Source organism: Eptatretus burgeri, chromosome 2 (assembly GCF_056783735.1).
Source record: "Eptatretus burgeri isolate ZD-2024b chromosome 2, Ebu_testis_v1, whole genome shotgun sequence".
Lineage (NCBI taxonomy): Eukaryota > Metazoa > Chordata > Myxini > Myxiniformes > Myxinidae > Eptatretus > Eptatretus burgeri.
In genome coordinates this window covers 80,452,611-80,470,698 of record NC_140962.1, presented here as the reverse complement: position 1 = coordinate 80,470,698, position 18,088 = coordinate 80,452,611, and the positions used below count along the sequence as shown (strand labels likewise).

At 45.7% G+C, this 18,088-nt stretch overlaps 1 protein-coding gene and 1 long non-coding RNA gene across 3 annotated transcripts in view; both read right to left on the bottom strand.

Moving 5' to 3' along the window:
• Positions 1–2,218: 2,218 nt before the first annotated feature.
• Positions 2,219–18,088, bottom strand: part of FAXDC2 (fatty acid hydroxylase domain containing 2) — a 72,343-nt gene continuing 56,473 nt past the window's right edge. For both annotated transcript variants that reach the window (XM_085870009.1, XM_085870008.1), the window contains exon 9: positions 2,219–3,208. In XM_085870009.1, coding sequence (XP_085726135.1) covers positions 3,058–3,208 — 151 coding nt within the window. In that variant the 3' untranslated portion in view covers positions 2,219–3,057. The remainder of the gene's footprint in view (positions 3,209–18,088) is intronic.
• LOC147032405 (uncharacterized) lies at positions 6,373–18,087 on the bottom strand. The gene is made up of 2 exons (XR_015055152.1): positions 16,569–18,087; positions 6,373–12,954 (listed from the first exon to the last, which is right to left on the bottom strand). It is a non-coding gene; the product is annotated as an uncharacterized LOC147032405 (long non-coding RNA).

Below are 18,088 nucleotides of genomic sequence, written 5' to 3'. Positions count from 1 at the left end.
ATTCCGTGCAGCTCGGTTTATAGTGTAAATCGTGGGAAATGCCACAGAGCTTGCTTATAACACGAGTCGTAGAAGATGTGTTTTGGAACCGTGTTATGTTTCACAGCTCATGGAAGACATGTTTTTTACACTCACAAAAAAACCGTGAAAACACGAAGCACTGGGCCACGTATGTAGAAGCAGGTCATGCACACGGCTCGTGGAAGATATGTTGTTTGCATACGTACAGCTGTTCTCTGCATGGCTTGTGGAAAATTGGTTTTAGAACTTTGATATTTTTGAGGTTTCAGAACCTCTCTCCCTCCTCAAAATCCTGGTGGCATCTAATCAAATCTGTTTCTGGTGTACGTTCCCCCTCCATCCCCTCCCTTACGTCAAATGGCTGCACTGCTGATACCGCACGTGAGAAAGCTGAATGCCTAAACTCGGTGTTTGCAGCTAAACCTTGTGTCCAAAACCCATCACTTTCTCCACCCACCTTACAGTCGCACCCAGCTGTCTCTGGACTCTGTGTCCTTTCCTGCTGACAAGGTGGAGAGCTTGCTGTCAAACCTCGACTCAGATTCTGCAACGGGTCCAGACGGCATCAGCCCACGTGTCCTCAAAGCCTGCTCTTCTGCTCTTGCTCACCCTCTCTCTGTTCTATTCACCCTCCAATTTGCTCAAGGTCATCTGCCATCTGCTTGGAAATCAGCAAACATCACCACTCTGTGTAAAATAGATGCAAATCAGATCACTGCAACTACAGACTAATCTGCATGCTCCCACTCATCAGCAAGGTTATGGAATCCATCATCACATCAGACATAAAATCAGAGCCATATCCGTTGACATATTGCGTGATTCTGACACGGTCTGGCACCCTGCCCTACTCACCAAACTCTCTTCCGATGGTATCCAAGGCCATCTCCACTCATGGCTCGCAGACTTCCTCTCCTGTCGCAGTCAACGTGTGGCCCTAAATGGAGTTCTTTCATCCCCTCTTCCTGTCCAGGCTGGAGTTCCTCAAGACAGCGTTCTGGGCCCTGTTCTTTTTCTGGTTTTCATCAATGATCTCTCCGACTCTCTGGAAAATCCTCTTTATCTCTTTGCTGATGACTCCACCCTTTCCCGTACCATCGGTCATCCCTCAGACCGGCATGCAGCAGCTTCTTCGCTCACTGCAGATCTCGGTAAAATCACAAACTGGTTCAACACGTGGAACATGTCTTTCCATCCGGACGAATCTCACACTCTCACTATGTCTCTCCGAAAGGACCGTTTAGAACCCCCCCCCCCCATCCACTTTCTCAACAATCCTCTGGAAGAAGTCCTTTCTTTCAAGTTTCTGTCTCACTATCTGCCATGACCTTTCCTGGGAAAGCCACATTTCCAACCTCGCCTCCACAGCCAGTCGCCGACTGGGAATCCTCCGTCGTGCAAAGTCCTTCCTTGGCCCACCTGAGCTCCTGACCACTTACAAAGCTTTCATCCAGAGTCTGATGGAGTACTACTCCCCCCTCCCTCCGGGGTGGTGCTCCTGCCTCATCTCGCTCGACTTCACGCTGTGGAAACCAAGGCTTTTAGGATCATCGGTATCTCCTGTGATGAAGCTGAATCTTTGGGTCTCTCACTCTCTCACCAGAGGCAGGTCAGTGGTCTTTCTGTCTTCCACAGTCTCTTCTCTGGCTTTGCCCCCCTTGCTCTGTCTCTGATCTGTCCCCACTATATTTCCTCAGAGCACTCAAGTTCTGCCAAAAAACCCCTTATGGTGAAACTGCCAAAATCAAGAATCACTGCTCACCTTCACTCTTTCATTCCTCTTTTTTTCCCCAGCTCTAGAACAAACTTCCACACTCTCTTCAATCCCACTCCTCCTTCCAGGTCTTCAAAACAGCTGCTCACCACCATCTTTACGACCCCCGTTTATCCACCCCAAACCCCCTCCTTCAAATTACCTGTTTTCCTTCCTGAAAGTCCCCATAGTACCATCTTGTTTACCCCATGTTCCCCCTTCCCCAGATCCTATTGTCTCTGTTCCCCACTATTTTGTGCTTCCCTCTCCCGCCTCTCTTGTATGCTTTATTAGCTCTTACAAGAGCCTCGACATGGTATACAGAAAAAAAAATGTCCTGATTCGCTTTCTACATAAAATTTAGAAGGTCTGTTTTGAAAGGGCTGTAAAAGATCAAATGCTCAACAGGAAATTAATTTATACAGGTTAGAAAGTTGAAGCATCCACAATAATTTGTTGTTTAATGGCAAAATTAATAACATGTTTCAAATAGCAATGCTGTACTTATTGCTGCATAAAACAAATAAACCACGGGACCATGCGACACCAACAGGACATGAGGCGACGAAGTGCAAATACACATCCAGTGCACTACTGCATCACTGCTTTGTTCAACTGATTTCTCGTTGCTGCACTCTTTCAACTGTCTGGTGAAACAAGATGTGATGCATTTAGAAAAGTGCATCTCCATTTTAAAATGACAAAACCACAACAATTAAAGGTTTCCACTTCCGCAATGCCATTCTATCCAATCTACAATCTACAACCGGAATGTCAGATCTACAGCAACACTCTGGATGACTCAGGAAATAAACTGTTTCATAAAACCATCAAAAGATGGGTAATCAAATCAACCTTGTGTTCTTCAAGGAAAAAAAAAAATAGTTGAAAGAGAAATTGGTTTTAAAGACTTTTCACTATCAGGTATGACAACAACAACAACAACAACAACAACAACAACAAAAAAATAATCTGCACTGATAGAATGCCCTGACAGTTGTGAGGACAAGATGTTTTCAAAACATCAACATCTCAATGCAAGCAACACGGGGAGGGAAACAGGAAATAATGTCAATGTGAGCAAATCCGAAATATAAACAAAATTGATAGTTTCAATCAAACAGGAAATAGAAAGCTAAGCAGGTATTTAGCCAATGTTAAAAAATCATAACAGGCACCGCAGCAAGAGGGTAGCAGTGTGTTGAAGCTCAAAATGTGTCGAGCTGTACTGCTTAATACAGGCCAGCAAAGCCACTCTGTGTGCTGTGATGCGTTGGGCAAGATTAAGCTTGTTTTCCTTGAGGTGCTGTGGAGGAGAGTGGAGTGAGGCCCAACAACAGCACGTGGCGAGAGTAAGCCGGACTGCGTCGAAAAAGATTGTCGGTACCGTGGAGGCGGTCGAGGACCCCAAGTACACCAAAGCACTGGTTAAACCTGCAAAACACTCATGGCTTTCATTCACTACACGAACACCATTATCTCCAAGTTACGACTTGCTATGTCATACTCTGTATTGCTCAGCAAGTCATGCTACGATGAGGACTGAATGACAACATAAATATAAACATATTTTAAGTCCTTGTTTGGGCCCTTTACGAAAGTATTGTTCCGGTGGAAGGGAGGGATAATCCATATAATAGGTAAGTTGTATTGAGAATGGCTTCGTCCGTTTGATCGCACAAGTTAGATTTACTCTCGTAATAGCTTTTTATCCGAAGTTAAGTCTACTTGTAAAAAGTGCACAGAGGAGGCAGAGTGTTAATTATAAAGCAGATAGAGTGAGATTGTGTTGTGTAAAACTTTATGTTAAGGACACACCATGTGAGGACTTGGGCACAAAGAAAGCACTTTGCATTTTCTAATGGACAGCCACCATGGACACCAAGCCATGGCGGCTAGGTCAGCTGCGGAGCCCTGGAGGGGGCGGGGCAGCCTGAAAGATTGACTCCACCAACAAAGGGACCCACCGTGCTCGAGGATGGTCCCAGAGTTAACTTGAAGGGCACTCAGTAAAGCACATACTCTGCCTGATCCACGAGAACATATCAGTTCCAACACATTTTTGAAATATCATGCTATTTATCATTTTTGGCCCGATCTCTCAATGGTGAAGAATCACTTAAGCAATGCTAGTAGTCGGATCCGTATCCAGATCTTCAACAAAATCTAATCAGGTCGTCCTTGTCACACACCTAACCTGTCCATCAAATTTCATCCGAATCCGTCCACAACTTTTTGAGATATTCTGCACACAAACAAACAGACAAACAAGAAGACGACGTCATGCAGAGCACGATACTTGCAAGGTTCATAAAACAAATTTGACCTCAACAATAATTGGTGGTTGAATTCAATGATGAAATATGCAACTCCTCTTTAAATTTCAAGTCGATCAGATGAAAATTGCAAATTTTAGAAATTAAGCCAATGTTGAACTTTTGGCCGATGTTGACCTCAAAAATAATTGATGGTTGAATTCAGAAAGCTGATATGAAAATCCTGTTTTATTTATTTGTTTTTGTATACACTGTCGAGGCTCCTCGGAGAGCTAACACGCAGAACATACAATAGAGGGACGGAAAAACAACAGGGTGGAACAGAGACATGAGATGTGTGGAAGGGAGAAGGATGGGGCAGGGTATACAGGGTAAACAAGATGGACACTACAAGGGCTTTCAGGAAGGAAAGCAGAGAATTTGAAGGAGGGGGGTTTGGGGTGGATTAGCAGGGGTAGAAAGGATTGGGGTTTGGATGGGGGAAGACAAGAGATGGAGGTGAAAAAGCTATTTTGAAGACCTGGAGGGAAGAGTGGGATTGAAGAGAGTGGGAGTTTGTTCCAAAGGTGGGGAAAATGAGGAATGAAAGAGTGAAAGTGAGCACTCATTCTTGATTTTGGTAGTTTTATCAGAATGGGGTTGCTGGCAGACCTTGAGCACCCTGCGGAAACGTGGGGGGGGGGGGGGGTGGGGACTCAGCCAGAGCAGGGAGGTGAGGCCAGAGAGGAGATGGTAGAAGACAGACAGACCACCGACGTGCCTGCGGTGAGAAAGTTTGAGACCCAAAGATTGAGCCACATCATGGGAGATGCCAATGATTCTAAATGCCTTGGTTCCCACAGTGTGAAACCAGGAAAGGTGAGAGGCGGGAGTAGCAGTCCAGAGGGGAGAGCAGTACTCCATCAGGCTGGAGATGAAAGCTTTGTATGTGGTTTGGAGCTCAGGTGGGCCGAGGAAGGACTTTGCACGACGGAGGATGGCCAGTTTGGAAATGTGGCTTTCCCAGGAAAGATCATGGTCGATAGTGAGACCCAGAAGCTTGAATGAAAGGACATCTTCCAGAGGATTGTTAAGAAAGTGGATGGGGGGGGGGGGTTCCAGACGGTCCTTTAGGAGACATAGTGAGGGTGTGAGATTTGTCAGGATTGAAAGACATGTTCCACGTGTTGAACCAGCTTGTGATTTTATCCAGATCTGCAGAGAGCGAAGAAGCTGCTGCCTGCTGATCTGAGGGATGGCAGATGGTACGGCAGAGAGTGGAGTCATCAGTAAATAGATAAACAGGATTTTCCAGAGAGTCGGAGAGATCATTGATGAAAACCAGAAAAAGAACAGGTCCCAGAACGCTGTCTTGAGGAACTCCAGCCTGGACAGGAAGTGGGGATGAGAGATCTCCAGGAAGGGCCACACGTTGGCTGGGACAGGAGAGGAAGTCTGTGAGCCACAAGTGGAGATGTCTTTTCATACCATAGGAAGAGAGCTTGGTGAGTAGGGCAGGTTGCCAGACCGTTATCGATGGCAGACCGTCTGTCTTGGGAGATGGCTCTGATTTTATGTCTGGCATTGAGGACCTCCATCCATTGTTGGGAGAGTAGAAGCAGCATATCCAGGGTGGAGTGACCTGGTCTGAATCTAAATTGATGATTGGAAATCAAGCCATTGGAGAAGAGGAAGGATTTAATGTCAGAAGCGATGATGGATTCCATAACCTTGCTGATGATTGGGAGAAGGCTGATTGGTCTGTAGTTGCAGGGTTGTGTTTTTGCACCTTTTTATGCAGAGCGGTAATGTTTGCTGATTTCCAAGCAGATGGCACTTAACCTTCAGCAAATGAGGGTGAATGGAACAGAGAGAGGGTGAGCAAGAGCAGCAGAGCAGGCTTTTAGGACACGTGGGCTGATGCTGTCTGGCCTGTTCAAATTTCTCATCAATCGGATGAAAATTGAGGATTTCAGAAATTTGATAAAGATGTTGACCTTTGGCCTGTTAACCTTTTCACCTCAAAAATAGATTTCTTGCTTATGACAAACTCTAGTATGTGTGAAGTTTCGTGAAGATCGGTTTGAATTTGTGACCTGTAGGCAATTGACAAACAAACAAACAGACGGACAGACAGACAACATATCACAAGCGACTGACCAATATACTTGAAAAATCTTCGATTTTGCGAGTAACAATCAGACAGACAAAGGGGTGAAAACATAACCTCCTTCACCTTCGGTGGTGGTGGTAATAAATGAGTTTTTGTCTTGGGGAAATGTATTCATTTAATCTTTCATCCAGGTTAAAAAATTTTTTTTTAATAATAATTAATTAGCACAATTGATTTTCACGTCCTTTGTATTTCCAAAACAGAGAAGTCAAAATCTGCACAATCGTGTGTCATTTTTGAAAGCACACATTTCGTACTTGCTTTTAAATCCTGTTAAACAATCATTGAGTCGATTTACATGAACTCTCATTCACTGGGCAAGGGTATAACTCTTGTTCCTGGAATTAACATTCAGGCAATTGTTTTTCTATTTTTAGTTTTAAACACAAGGTCGAGGCTGGAAAAGTTCGGTGACAGAGGACAGAAAGGCAACATACTTAAAGTGGGGGCAGTGGGCAACAGTTGGACACAACAAGCAAGGGGATGCAAGAACAGAAAAGGAAGGGAGAGAGAGAGAGAGGGGAGAGAGGGAGAGATAATTGGAGGAAAAAGAAAGAGAAGGGGAGGGAAGAGGAGGAAAGAGGGAAGAGGAGGAAAGAAAATGAGGAGGGGAGGATTAACAGTACCCTGCAAGTAAGAGGGTTGAGTGAGGGAGGTTTAATGAGGGATGACATGAGATGGAGTTTCACCACCTGCTTGAAGACTTGGAAGGAGGATTGGGATTTCAATGCCTCAGGAAAGTGGTTCCACAAATGGGAGAAAAGAGGAACAAAAAAGAATGGTGGTGTGCAGTCAGTCTGGATTTTGGAAGTTCAACCACGGAGGGGTACTGTAAGAACACGTGCATCCTGGAGGAGCCAAGTAAGGCTTGGGGGTGCTGAGAGCAAATGGAGTGGACAGGAGTAGAGATGGTAAAAAAAATCAGAGGCCACCCACCTGTCTGCAATGTAACAGCAACAGTGTTTAGGTCTCATCAAGGGAAATACCAATAATGTTGAGAGTATGTATATACCGTATATATTCTTACAGTTTTAGCCATACCGACAGTTTGAGCAATATTCCCGGGCAACATTGATTCTTAAAATTTACTAAATATATTGTTGCAGTTCTGCGAAGCTGGCACTCCCTCAAAGCAATGGCACCCAACATATAGCGGTCCCGAGACAGTTATTTCATTCATATTCATTCAGTTAGCCCTTCCATTATGTCTCGTGGGTATATGGGACAAGATGTGTTGCATAGGGCTTTAAGTTAAGTCTTTAATTCTACTTGCTATTCCTTCATACATTTTTAGCTCCGCCACCAAAGGTGAAGGAGGTCATGTTTCCACCCCTTTCTGTCTGTTTATTCCTTGCAAAATCGAAGATTTTTCAACTATATTGGTTAGTCGATTTTGTTATTCTGTCCGTCTGTCTGTCTGTCTGTCTGTCTGTCTGTCTGTCGCCTACAGGTTACAATTTTAAACCGATATTTACGAAACGTCACCACATGGTAGGGTTTGGCATAAGGAAGAAGCCTATTGTTTTTGAGGTCAAAAGGTCAACATAGGCCAAAGGTCAACAACTTTGGTGAGGTTTCTAAAATCCTCAATTTACCTCCGATTGACTTGAAATTTGAAGAGGATTTATATTTCAGGTCACGGAATTCAACTCGCCAATTATTTTTGAAGTCAACAAAGACCAAAAGGTCAACATAGTCCAACATACGAGTGAGATTTCTAAAATCCTCAATTTTCATCTCATCGACTTGAAATTTGAAGAGGATTTGCATATCAGGTCACTGAATTCAAACACCAATTATTTTCGAGGTCAACATCGACCAAAAGCTCAGCGTAGGCCGTATTTATAAAATTGTCAATTTTCATCTGATTGACTTGAAATTAGAAGAGGAGTTGCATATCTGGTCATTGAATTCAACCACCAATTATTGTTAAGGTCAAATTGGTGTTTCATGGATTTTGCAAGTATCGTGTTCTGCACGACGTCTTCTTCTTGTTTGTCTGTTTGTTTGTATGCAGGATATCTCAAAAATTTGTGGACGGATAAAAATTAAATTTTGTGGACAGGTTGGGAGTGTGATAAGGACAAACTCATTAGATTTTGGTGAAGATCCGGATCCGGACACCAAAATTTTTTTCAGGGATTCTTCACCGTTGAGAGATAGTATGAAACCGATATACAGCATGATATCTCAAAAAGTTGTCGACGGATTCGGACAAAACTTAATTCGGATTTGGACGGACACAATGGGTGTGTAGCAAGGACGAATTGATTCGATTTTGGTGAAGATCCAAATCTGGATCGAGAAATGAAAATTATTAAATTCTTAAGTGATTCTTCACCATTGAGAGATAGGGCCAAAAATGACCTGTACAGCATGATATTTCAAAAATGTAATGGGCCCGATTTGTTCTCGTGGATCAGGCATTACATGGCGGAGGTATGCGCTCTACCACGTACCCTGCTAGTATTTTACTTTATTTCCCACACGACTTCTCCTTGACGCGTGGATGCACGTCACAGACCAAACGGTGCCGTTACTCGAGGGCCTCATGAGCGTATACCGCAGCAGCCCCGTTCAAACCTCACACCATTTCCCAACAGACATTTCACCTTAGACCCTCACTGTACTCACCACGATGCAACAACCTTCGTACAAGTCACCACAACACCTAAAAATCTCCACAGTAACCTACGCTCGACCTCCTTGCCAAAACCGTGACAACCACTTCAGCCTCCTCACCACAACCGCTTCAAACGTTCCCAATGCATCAACGTCCTTACCACAAAAACCGTAGTGCTTCACCCGCCTCACCACGGCCGCGACGGGGGAGCATGACCACAATCGGAACTCCAGACGCTCGTTACCATCCTTTGGGATGCCGGGGAACGGAGTACATTACGAGTCGGAACATTTTGGTGTGTGGCTCGGGACGTATGCACTGGCAACCAACCATTCAGTGTCGTCTGGGTGTCCCTGGCTCTCTGCTCAATAACAATCCTCAATTGGAGCCCAGCACATGTTTAATGGCTGGAGAGCGCTCCCAGTAACCCCATTTTGATTCTGGAGCTTGGTTGCGTGGCCGAGTTTGGGAATAAATGAGGACATTTTCGGCTTCACACTCTGGCGGGGCGGGGCTCTTCTTGGGGAGGCATATGCATGCCAATATTAGCACTAGGATATGCCTGCAGGGCATTTTGATCCGTATTTTGGCTCCTCCTTCGCCCAGGCTCTATGAAATAGCTACAGAAGAGCCGAGAGAGTCAGTTTCCGAGTCGTCACCGAGTCATTGCCAAGTCATTAGCACTCCGCAGCCAATCTTCATTCTGCTCAGTCTCCATTTACATAAACAAACTTTTTCACATGCCACGTGAAGCTATTATCTCACACGTTCTGTCTCCCCCAACTTGTCTCGTCTGCCATGGACGCATAAGTACTAAAAGGGCAACAGCAGACATGCACTCTTTTACTCTTCCTCTTCTGCATCACACTTGCATCTCATTTACACCTCATTTGCACCTCCAAGCCACACACCATGGACACCCCCAGTTTTCTTCCCTCCCTCCCTCCAAGCGACTGAGAAATGTGAGCCCATCAGCCATGCCAGGTATTGAAAGAGGTCATAAACACCTCAACTGCCTCTCCTCTTTCTTGCTCTCGAATTTCCGTGTGTGTGTGTGTGTGTGTGTGTGTGTGTGTGTGTGTGTGTGTGTGTGTGTGATGGCACCTGTAATGTTTGCATAAGTTAAGAATGTATAAGTTCTTTGTATTGGTTTCGCTCTGCCTTGTGTCTTCTCTTTGTAAATAATTGCATTTCTTTTGCCACACGTCATCAATCCTTGCTTTCCCCTGCTGTTTACCTTGCTAAATAAAACCTTGTATTTTTGTGCCACATACAATAACCTTTCCACAGCCTTCCTTACCAATAAATTGCCCTCATTATAAATGCACTAAGCTTGTTCTGTCTTTTCCTTCATTAGTCCGGCATCGTCCGCACATTAGTTTAGGTGGGAACTTCCACCCCATTAGTTGGCTCTTATTAGCCTGCGTACTTGGCAGCTCCGCTCGGCTGCACCTAATACAGTTTCACGCAAGTACGCGTCGAGGGCACGTGATCCCCGTTGGTAAGGCTGTCCACAGGTAAGGTATCACACGAAGTAGTGTAACCCTGCCAGGATTGGCAATGCCAATCGGCATTCGTGGTTCCTTAGCAACCTGCCAGTGCACGGAGTTATCTGTGCCCAGCAGCCTTAGGACCGGACGTTCAGGAGAGACCCGAGTGCTTCCCCTCATGGTGAGCCTCAAATCCCAGATCTGTAACAATATTCATGGGGTATGATTTTTTACAATTTAAACAGACCAGGTAAAACATTCCATGTAATCTCCATTACAAACAACTGCGAACTTCAAGAACACATCGCTCGCATCAAAATAGCATGCGGACTAGTTAGGAAATTGAGATTTACATTGTTTACATACCACAGAGAGTTTTGGAGTTTATGGGAAATTTTCTGGAACAAAAAAAATACTGAATTGATCACTGATTATTCAGATTATTCATTAATCCCACTCAAATTTATATGAACAAACAAAGTCAATAAATTACATTTCTCACATCTGCAGTTATTGGTGGATCTTATCTTAATTGTGTTGAACAGAACAATAGGAAAACAATGATACATTTACTTGAAAAGAAGCCCCCATAATTATGTTCCTCACAATTAATTAATTTGATGCCTTCAGTAATATCAATAAATCTGTGCACGCTGTACACCTTGCTTAATTAAACCTTGTATTATTGTGCCACATACAGCAAACTTTCCACACCCTTGCTTAATGAATGAATTGCCCTCATTATAAATGCACCAAGCTCGTTTGGTCTTTTCCTTCATTGGTCTGGCATAGTCCGCACATTTGTTGAGGTGAGAAGTTCTACCCCATTAATTGGCTATTAGTTGTGTGTGCAGCTATGGAATACAGTCGTGGCCAAAAATATTGACACCTTTGCATTTTTTTCAAATAACTCACAATTCCCCCCCCCCCCCCACAAAAAAGCTGAAATTGACAAAAGTATTTGTCTCCACAATTCTTTATTTCACTGTTCATATTACAGAACCTAATATATCCTTTTAAATCTTAGAATAAAAAGAAATGCCGTTGACAAAATTATTGACACCCTCGACTTAATATTTGGTATCACAGCATTTGGATAAAATAACTGGAGTCAAGCACTTCCTGTAGCCATGAATGAGCTTCCTACACCTCTCAACTGGCAGTTTGGCCCACTCTTCTTGTGCAAACTGCTCCAATTCTCCCAGATTTGAAGGGTGACTTCTCCCAACTGCTGTTTTCAAATCTCCCCACAGGTATTCAATGGGATTTAGATCTGGACTCATTGCTGGCCACTTCAGAACAGTCCTGTGTTTTGTCTTGAACCATTCCTGGGTGCTTTTTGAAGTGTGTTCAGGGTCATTGTCCTGCAAGACCCATGACCTTCGATGGAGACCCAGCTTTTTGACACTGCGTTGAACATTGCGCTCTAAAATCCCTTAGTAATCTTCTGGTTTCATGAAGCCATGCACACATTCAAGGCACCCAGTGCCAGAGGCAGCACAGCAAGCCCAAAGCATTACTGAACCTCCTCCATGTTTGATTGTCGGGAAGGTGTTCTTTTCTTTGAAGGCTTCATTTTGTTTTCTGTAAACAGACATGATGTGCTTCACCAAAAAGCTGTAATTTGGTCTCATCTGTCCACAGGACTTTCTCCCAGAATGACTTTGGCTTGTTCAGGTGTGTTTTGGAAAACTCCAGTCAGGCTGTCTCTGTCTGTGTCTCTGTCTGTGTCTCTGTCTGTGTCTCTGTCTGTGTCTCTGTCTGTGTCTCTGTCTGTGTCTCTGTCTGTGTCTCTGTGTCTCTCTCTCTCTCTCTCTCTCAGCAGTGGGGTCCTCCTGGGTCTCCTACCATAAAACCCCCTTTCATTGAGTTGGCGACGGATGGTGCGAGTTGAAACTGTCGTACCTTGTGTCTAAATGTGAGCTTGAATCTGTTTGGCAGTTGATCGAGGTGCTTTCTCCACCTTTCCAACAATCCTTCGCTCCCATCTTCGATCAAGTTTTCTCTTGCGGCCACGTCCCTGGAGGTTGGCTGCAGTGCCATAAGCCTTAAACTTCCTGATGATATGGTGTACAGTGGATACAGGAACATCAAGGTCTCTGGAGATGGACTTGTAGTCTTGAGATTGTCCATGCTTGGCTACAGTCTTGTGCCTGACCTCCTCAGACAATTGTCTGGTTTTCTTTCTTTTCTCCATGCTCATTGTGGTACACACAGTGACACAAAACAGCAGAACGACTCCTTTTCTCCATTCAAGCTGGTTGAATGAGTGATTTTTGTATTGCAGGCACCTGTAACTCACCACAGGTGAGTTTAATTCCAAAGTGAAGGAGAATCACCTGTTTGAAATCTAATTATTTATAACAACTTCTAAAAGGTGCCAATAATATTGTCCAGACCATTTTAGGATTTCTGTGTGGAATGAGCTAAGATTTAGTAATTTTTTTCAGCTTTTTTTGTTTTGTTCCACTGCAAACCAAGTAAATTCATTTGTGGATACAAAAAGATTTTATTAATTTCAACAATTTTCTGGAAGAGAAGGTGCATTATTTGAAAAAAATGCAAGGGTGCTAATATTTTTGGCCACGACTGTATGTACATTTATAAAGTATCGGATACATCTTCACTTATTTGTCCAGCTCTGGAAGATCTGGCATCGTCCGCACTAATAAAGGAAAAGACAGAACAAGCTTAGTGCATTTATAATGAGGGCAATTTATTCGTAAGGAAGGCTGTGGAAAGGTTATTGTATGTGGCACAAAAATACAAGGTTTTATATAGTCAGGTCAGGTTCGATCTGTGACCTGCTACAGGTACCATGTAAACCTGTACTAACCTGTTCCATGGTCGGGTTGTCGGCGACTAAACCGTCTCCCCCCACCAGGTTTTCTGGTGAGGAGGGTGTTTGGATATGGACACCCAGCAGGATTAAAAACAAAACCTGTCAAAGGGCGGAGGAGCTCCTTGTGAGCCAACGGCCATCCATATCTAGTGCCCAACTGTGTCTGCGGACGTCCTCCTGCAGTTGGGTTACTTCTTATTAGGAGGTTGGTGGCAGGATTTGCACTCCGGCCACCGTAAAACCCTTCATTCCGCAAAACGCAAAAACGCAAAAAAATCTGAAAACCCACTCCGTCGGAGTACCTCCTGTGCAGCTTCCCTTCGCAGGGCAGCTCACCGGATGACGTGATTGGGGCAAAGCCTTCGGGACCCCCAATCTTTGATGATAGGAGGGAAACCACGGGGTAACATCCCTGGGTCAGATTGCGGGAGAGTGTGTCGGAGTGGTGCTGAGGTGTCGTCCACCAGACGGCGGTCTCCTTGGGTTAACCTGAGGCGGCCCCTTCGGGTGGGTGCCTGGAATGTCCTATCCCTAAGAGAGGATGTTCACCTGTCTGTTATCATCTGAGCTCAAGCGTTTGGACATCGGGATTGCAGCTCTCTCTGAGGTTCGGAGACCGGATTGCGGCGAGATAATGGTGGGTGGTTACACCTACGATTGGTCTGGTCGCTCTGATGGTTACCATACCCAAGGAGTTGCTGTTACTGTGTCCAATAAGCTGACCCCAATGATAATTGAGGTAACACCGGTCAACGAGCGTATTATGAGATTAAGGATTCGTCACTCCTTAGGTGTCATTTCCCTGGTCTCTGTTTATGCTCCGACTGAGGCGAGTGATCTCACAGAGAAGGATGCATTCTACGCCACACTCAAGTCTGTGGTTGATCGGAGCCCCAGACGAGATACACTTCTAGTCTTGGGGGATTTCAATGCATCGACTGGAACTGATAGGGATGGTTATGAGGTGTGTGTTGGTCCCCATGGGTCAGGAACTATGAACCAGAATAGCACTAAGTTCCTTAACTTTGCAAGAAGTCATGGACTTAGGGTGGCTGGTTCATGGTTTCAGCGCCCACAAGCTCATCGCTGGACTTGGTATTCCAACGCTGGCGGTGTGGCAAAGGAGATTGACCATGTCCTCATTGACGGTCGTTGGAGGATGATCCAGAACTGCAGGGTCTACCGGAGTGCTCAGTTCCTCAATACTGACCACAGGCTTGTTGTAGCAACTCTAAAGCTGCACCTTAAATCCTGGAGAATGGTACCATCCCAGCCTAGGTTGGATGTTGGCAAGCTCAGGGATGAGAGAGTAGCTGAGGAGTTTGCGAACAGGCTGAGTAGACACTTGGGGGGGTCTGGGTACTTTGGGGGGTCCTGAAGAGTTGTGGAGCGCCTTAAAGACCACCGTCCTTGATGTTGCCGGTGGATGCCTTGGAGCTCACCGCAGGGCAAAGAAGAATTTTGTCTCTCAAGGGACACTGGATACCATTGACCAGAGTCGCAGGGCCAGGCTGAATGGCAGAGCTGAGCTGTTCAGGGAGCTGAGGCGTAAAACTGTACGTGCACTGAGGGTGGACAAGGAGGCCTATGTGCGAGGAATCTGTGAGGGGGTAGAGCATCACCTGTGGACAGGTGATTCTCGTCCCGCTTACAGGGGAATTCGCGCATTACGTTCATCCAAGCCCATCCCTCGGAGTACTGCAGTTCGAGCAGAGAGTGGTAGGCTCTTGACAGAGGAGTCTGAAGTGAAGGCCTGCTGGGCCAGTTACTTTGAGCGGTTGTACCAGGCTGATCCCCCAGCTGTCGAGTTGGACGTCAAGGGTGTTACAATCCCTGTTGCTGACCCTCCAATCAACTGTGGTCCACCTTCGCTTGTGGAAACACGGGCTGCGGTGAACCAGTTGAAACGGGGCAAAGCTCCAGGGATCTGTGGCATCCATGCCGAACTTCTCAAGGCTGGTGGAATTGCTGCACTCGTGTCGTTGCATGCAGTTTTGTGCTCTGCCTGGAACACAGGCATCATCCCAACTGACTGGAAGAGGGGCCTTGTTGTCCCTCTCTGGAAAGGGAAGGGTGATCGCCAAGACTGCAACAACTACCGAGGGGTGACGCTGCTCTCAGTGCCGGGCAAGGTCTTTGCTCGGATAATTCTTGATAGGGTTCGCCACCATCTGCTTGAGCACCAGCGTCCAGAGCAGTCAGGCTTTACACCAAAGAGGTCAACGATTGACCGTATCCTTGCACTTCGTGTCCTCACCGAACGCAGACGAGAGTTTCGGCAGGGGCTGCTTGCAGCCTATGTTGATCTCTGTAAAGCGTTCGATTCAGTGAATCGGGATGTCCTTTGGAGGATTCTTGGTCTTCGTGGGGTGCCACCAAAACTGATCGATCTGATGTCTGAACTCTACTCTGGTACTGAGAGTGCTGTGAAGTGTGGTGGTACCATCTCTGACTTGTATCCAGTTGTTACTGGAGTTCGTCAGGGATGTGTACTTGCCCCCACACTTTTCAGCACTTGTATGGACTGGATTTTAGGGAGGATGTCGGAGAGATCAAGTTGCGGTGCATCGTTTGGGAATGTCAAGATCTCGGACCTTGATTTTGCAGATGATGCAGTCATCTTTGCGGAGACTTTAGACATCCTTTTGGGGGCCCTCGAGGTGCTGAATGAGGAGTCGGAGCCGTTGGGATTACGGGTTTCTTGGGTCAAAACTAAGATCCAGGCTTTCGGTGACATCTTGGATGCTGCTGTCCTGTCTGTGTCTGTTTGTGGTGAGGATGTTGAGGTCGTGGAGAGATTCACTTACCTTGGCAGTGATATTCATGTGTCTGCTGGCAGCGAGTCAGAGGTCAATAGACGTCTGGGTCGGGCCTGGGGAGTCATGGATTCACTGGATCATGGGGTGTGGCGCTGCCGGTACCTGTGCGGGAGGACGAAAGTCCGAGTCTTCAGGTCCTTGGTACTTCCAGTCTTGCTCTATGGATACGAGACTTGGACTCTGACCAAGGATCTGAGACGGAGACTTAATTCCTTTGGTACCAAGTCTCTTCGGAGAATCCTTGGCTATCGCTGGTCGGACTTTGTGTCCAACGAGCGGTTGCTGAGAGAGACTCGGATGAGATTTGTTACCTGCATAGTCCGTGAGCGTCAGTTGCGGCTGTATGGACATGTGGCTCGTTTTCCTGACGCTGATCCTGCTCACCAGATTCTCTCAGCGAGGGAGTCTCATGAGTGGAGGAGGCCAGTGGGCCGACCACGTGCCTCGTGGTTGCAGCAGGTTGACCATCATCTCAAGGAGATGGGGATGGGCCTGGCATCTGCCTGGGGGATGGCCAGACGGAGGCCCCTGGAGTACTGGCAGAAAGTGGACGCAGCGACGCGCTGTTCTGGCACATGCTCCCATACCTGACCTCTGGAAGATCAATTTTTTGCTTATTTGCCAAACCATAGATGCCTGCATTTTCAATGCTGCTTTGATTCAAGCCGAAATGCAACACCTTTTATTTATTTTTTGGATACAAAGTCAAGGCTCATGCAGGAGCGAGAACGTACAACAGATCAGGACATAACAGAACAAAAGGAACAGGAGAAATTGAGGGGGAAACACACAACAGTAGGGATGTGGGCCAAAATCGAGGAAGACTTGGAAAAATAATGGATGTGGGGAAGAATGGGGGGTATGGGGAGGACACGAGTGGGGTGGACAAGATGGATGCAGAAGCAAACTCTCAGGAATGAAAAACTGGTGAATTTGGAAACAGGTGGGCTTGGGGGGATTAAAAGATCATGGTTTTGGACGGGCAATGATCTGATATGATGGTGAACAGCTGTCTTGAATATCTAGAGGGGAAGAATGAGATTGAAGAGAATGTGGAAGTTCATTCCACCGGTGACAAACAAGAGGAATGAATGAGTGGAGGTGATCATTAACTATGGATTTTGGAGTTTCATCAGAAGGGGGTTGATGGTGGACCGCGTGTGTCCTGAAGAAACCTCGGTGGGAGGAGGGAGGGAGTGGAGGGGACAAAGTACAGAAAGAGCAAAGGGTGCAAGACCAGAAAGAAGGCAGTCGAAGAAAGAGACTACCGACCTGTCTGCGATGTAAAAATGGCATTTATAACAGTGGCAAGCTACTGCTGTAAATCAGCATTTCAAAGAAGTCTTCATGCTGCCTCCCTCTTGCTCCTTGTCTTCGAAAACAATAAACAACAGAAAGAAACCAAAAATAAATAGATAAATATTTGGTTGCCCATGTGAAATTTCAGCAATGGCACCCAAACTGTATTTTTCAGCCTGTCAGTCATTAATTATTACACCTCCCATTAGGGATGAGACAAGACTCCTGGCTATTGAGCTCATGATGGTTTTCAAAAGGCCAAAAACCCAGGATAAAACTGTGACAAGCCATAGAAGATTGCATGGCTCCAGGTTTGTTCAATGCACAAAAGAAAACACCTGGTTTGACACATTGACAATTGTTTTTGAAACAACACATGAACTGTCTGTCGGGTCACTTTTTGCACAAAGCATTTAACATGAAAACATAATAACGACTACAACGAAACAAATATAAAGATTATATACAAGAAATACAAAGTCGAATGGAGGACTAAATGTGGGTTGGGAGGAGTACAAAGGAGAGGGAAGAGGAGTACCACCCTCTCCCTTCCACAGATCTCATGTCTCTGTTCCCCACTGTTTTTTCCTTCCCTCTCCCACCCCTCTTGTCTCCTGCTCCCCTTGTTGCACGTTCTGTGTGTTAGCTCTCATACGAGCCTCAACATTGTATACAAAGAAAAAGAAAAGGGGAGTACAAAGGAGGGAAGAGGAGTACAAAGGGGGTGGGGAGAAGTATAAAGGGAGGGAGGAGTGAGTAAAAAGAGAGGAGCGAGTACAAAGGGAGGGAGGAGTATTCAGCCACATGATAAAG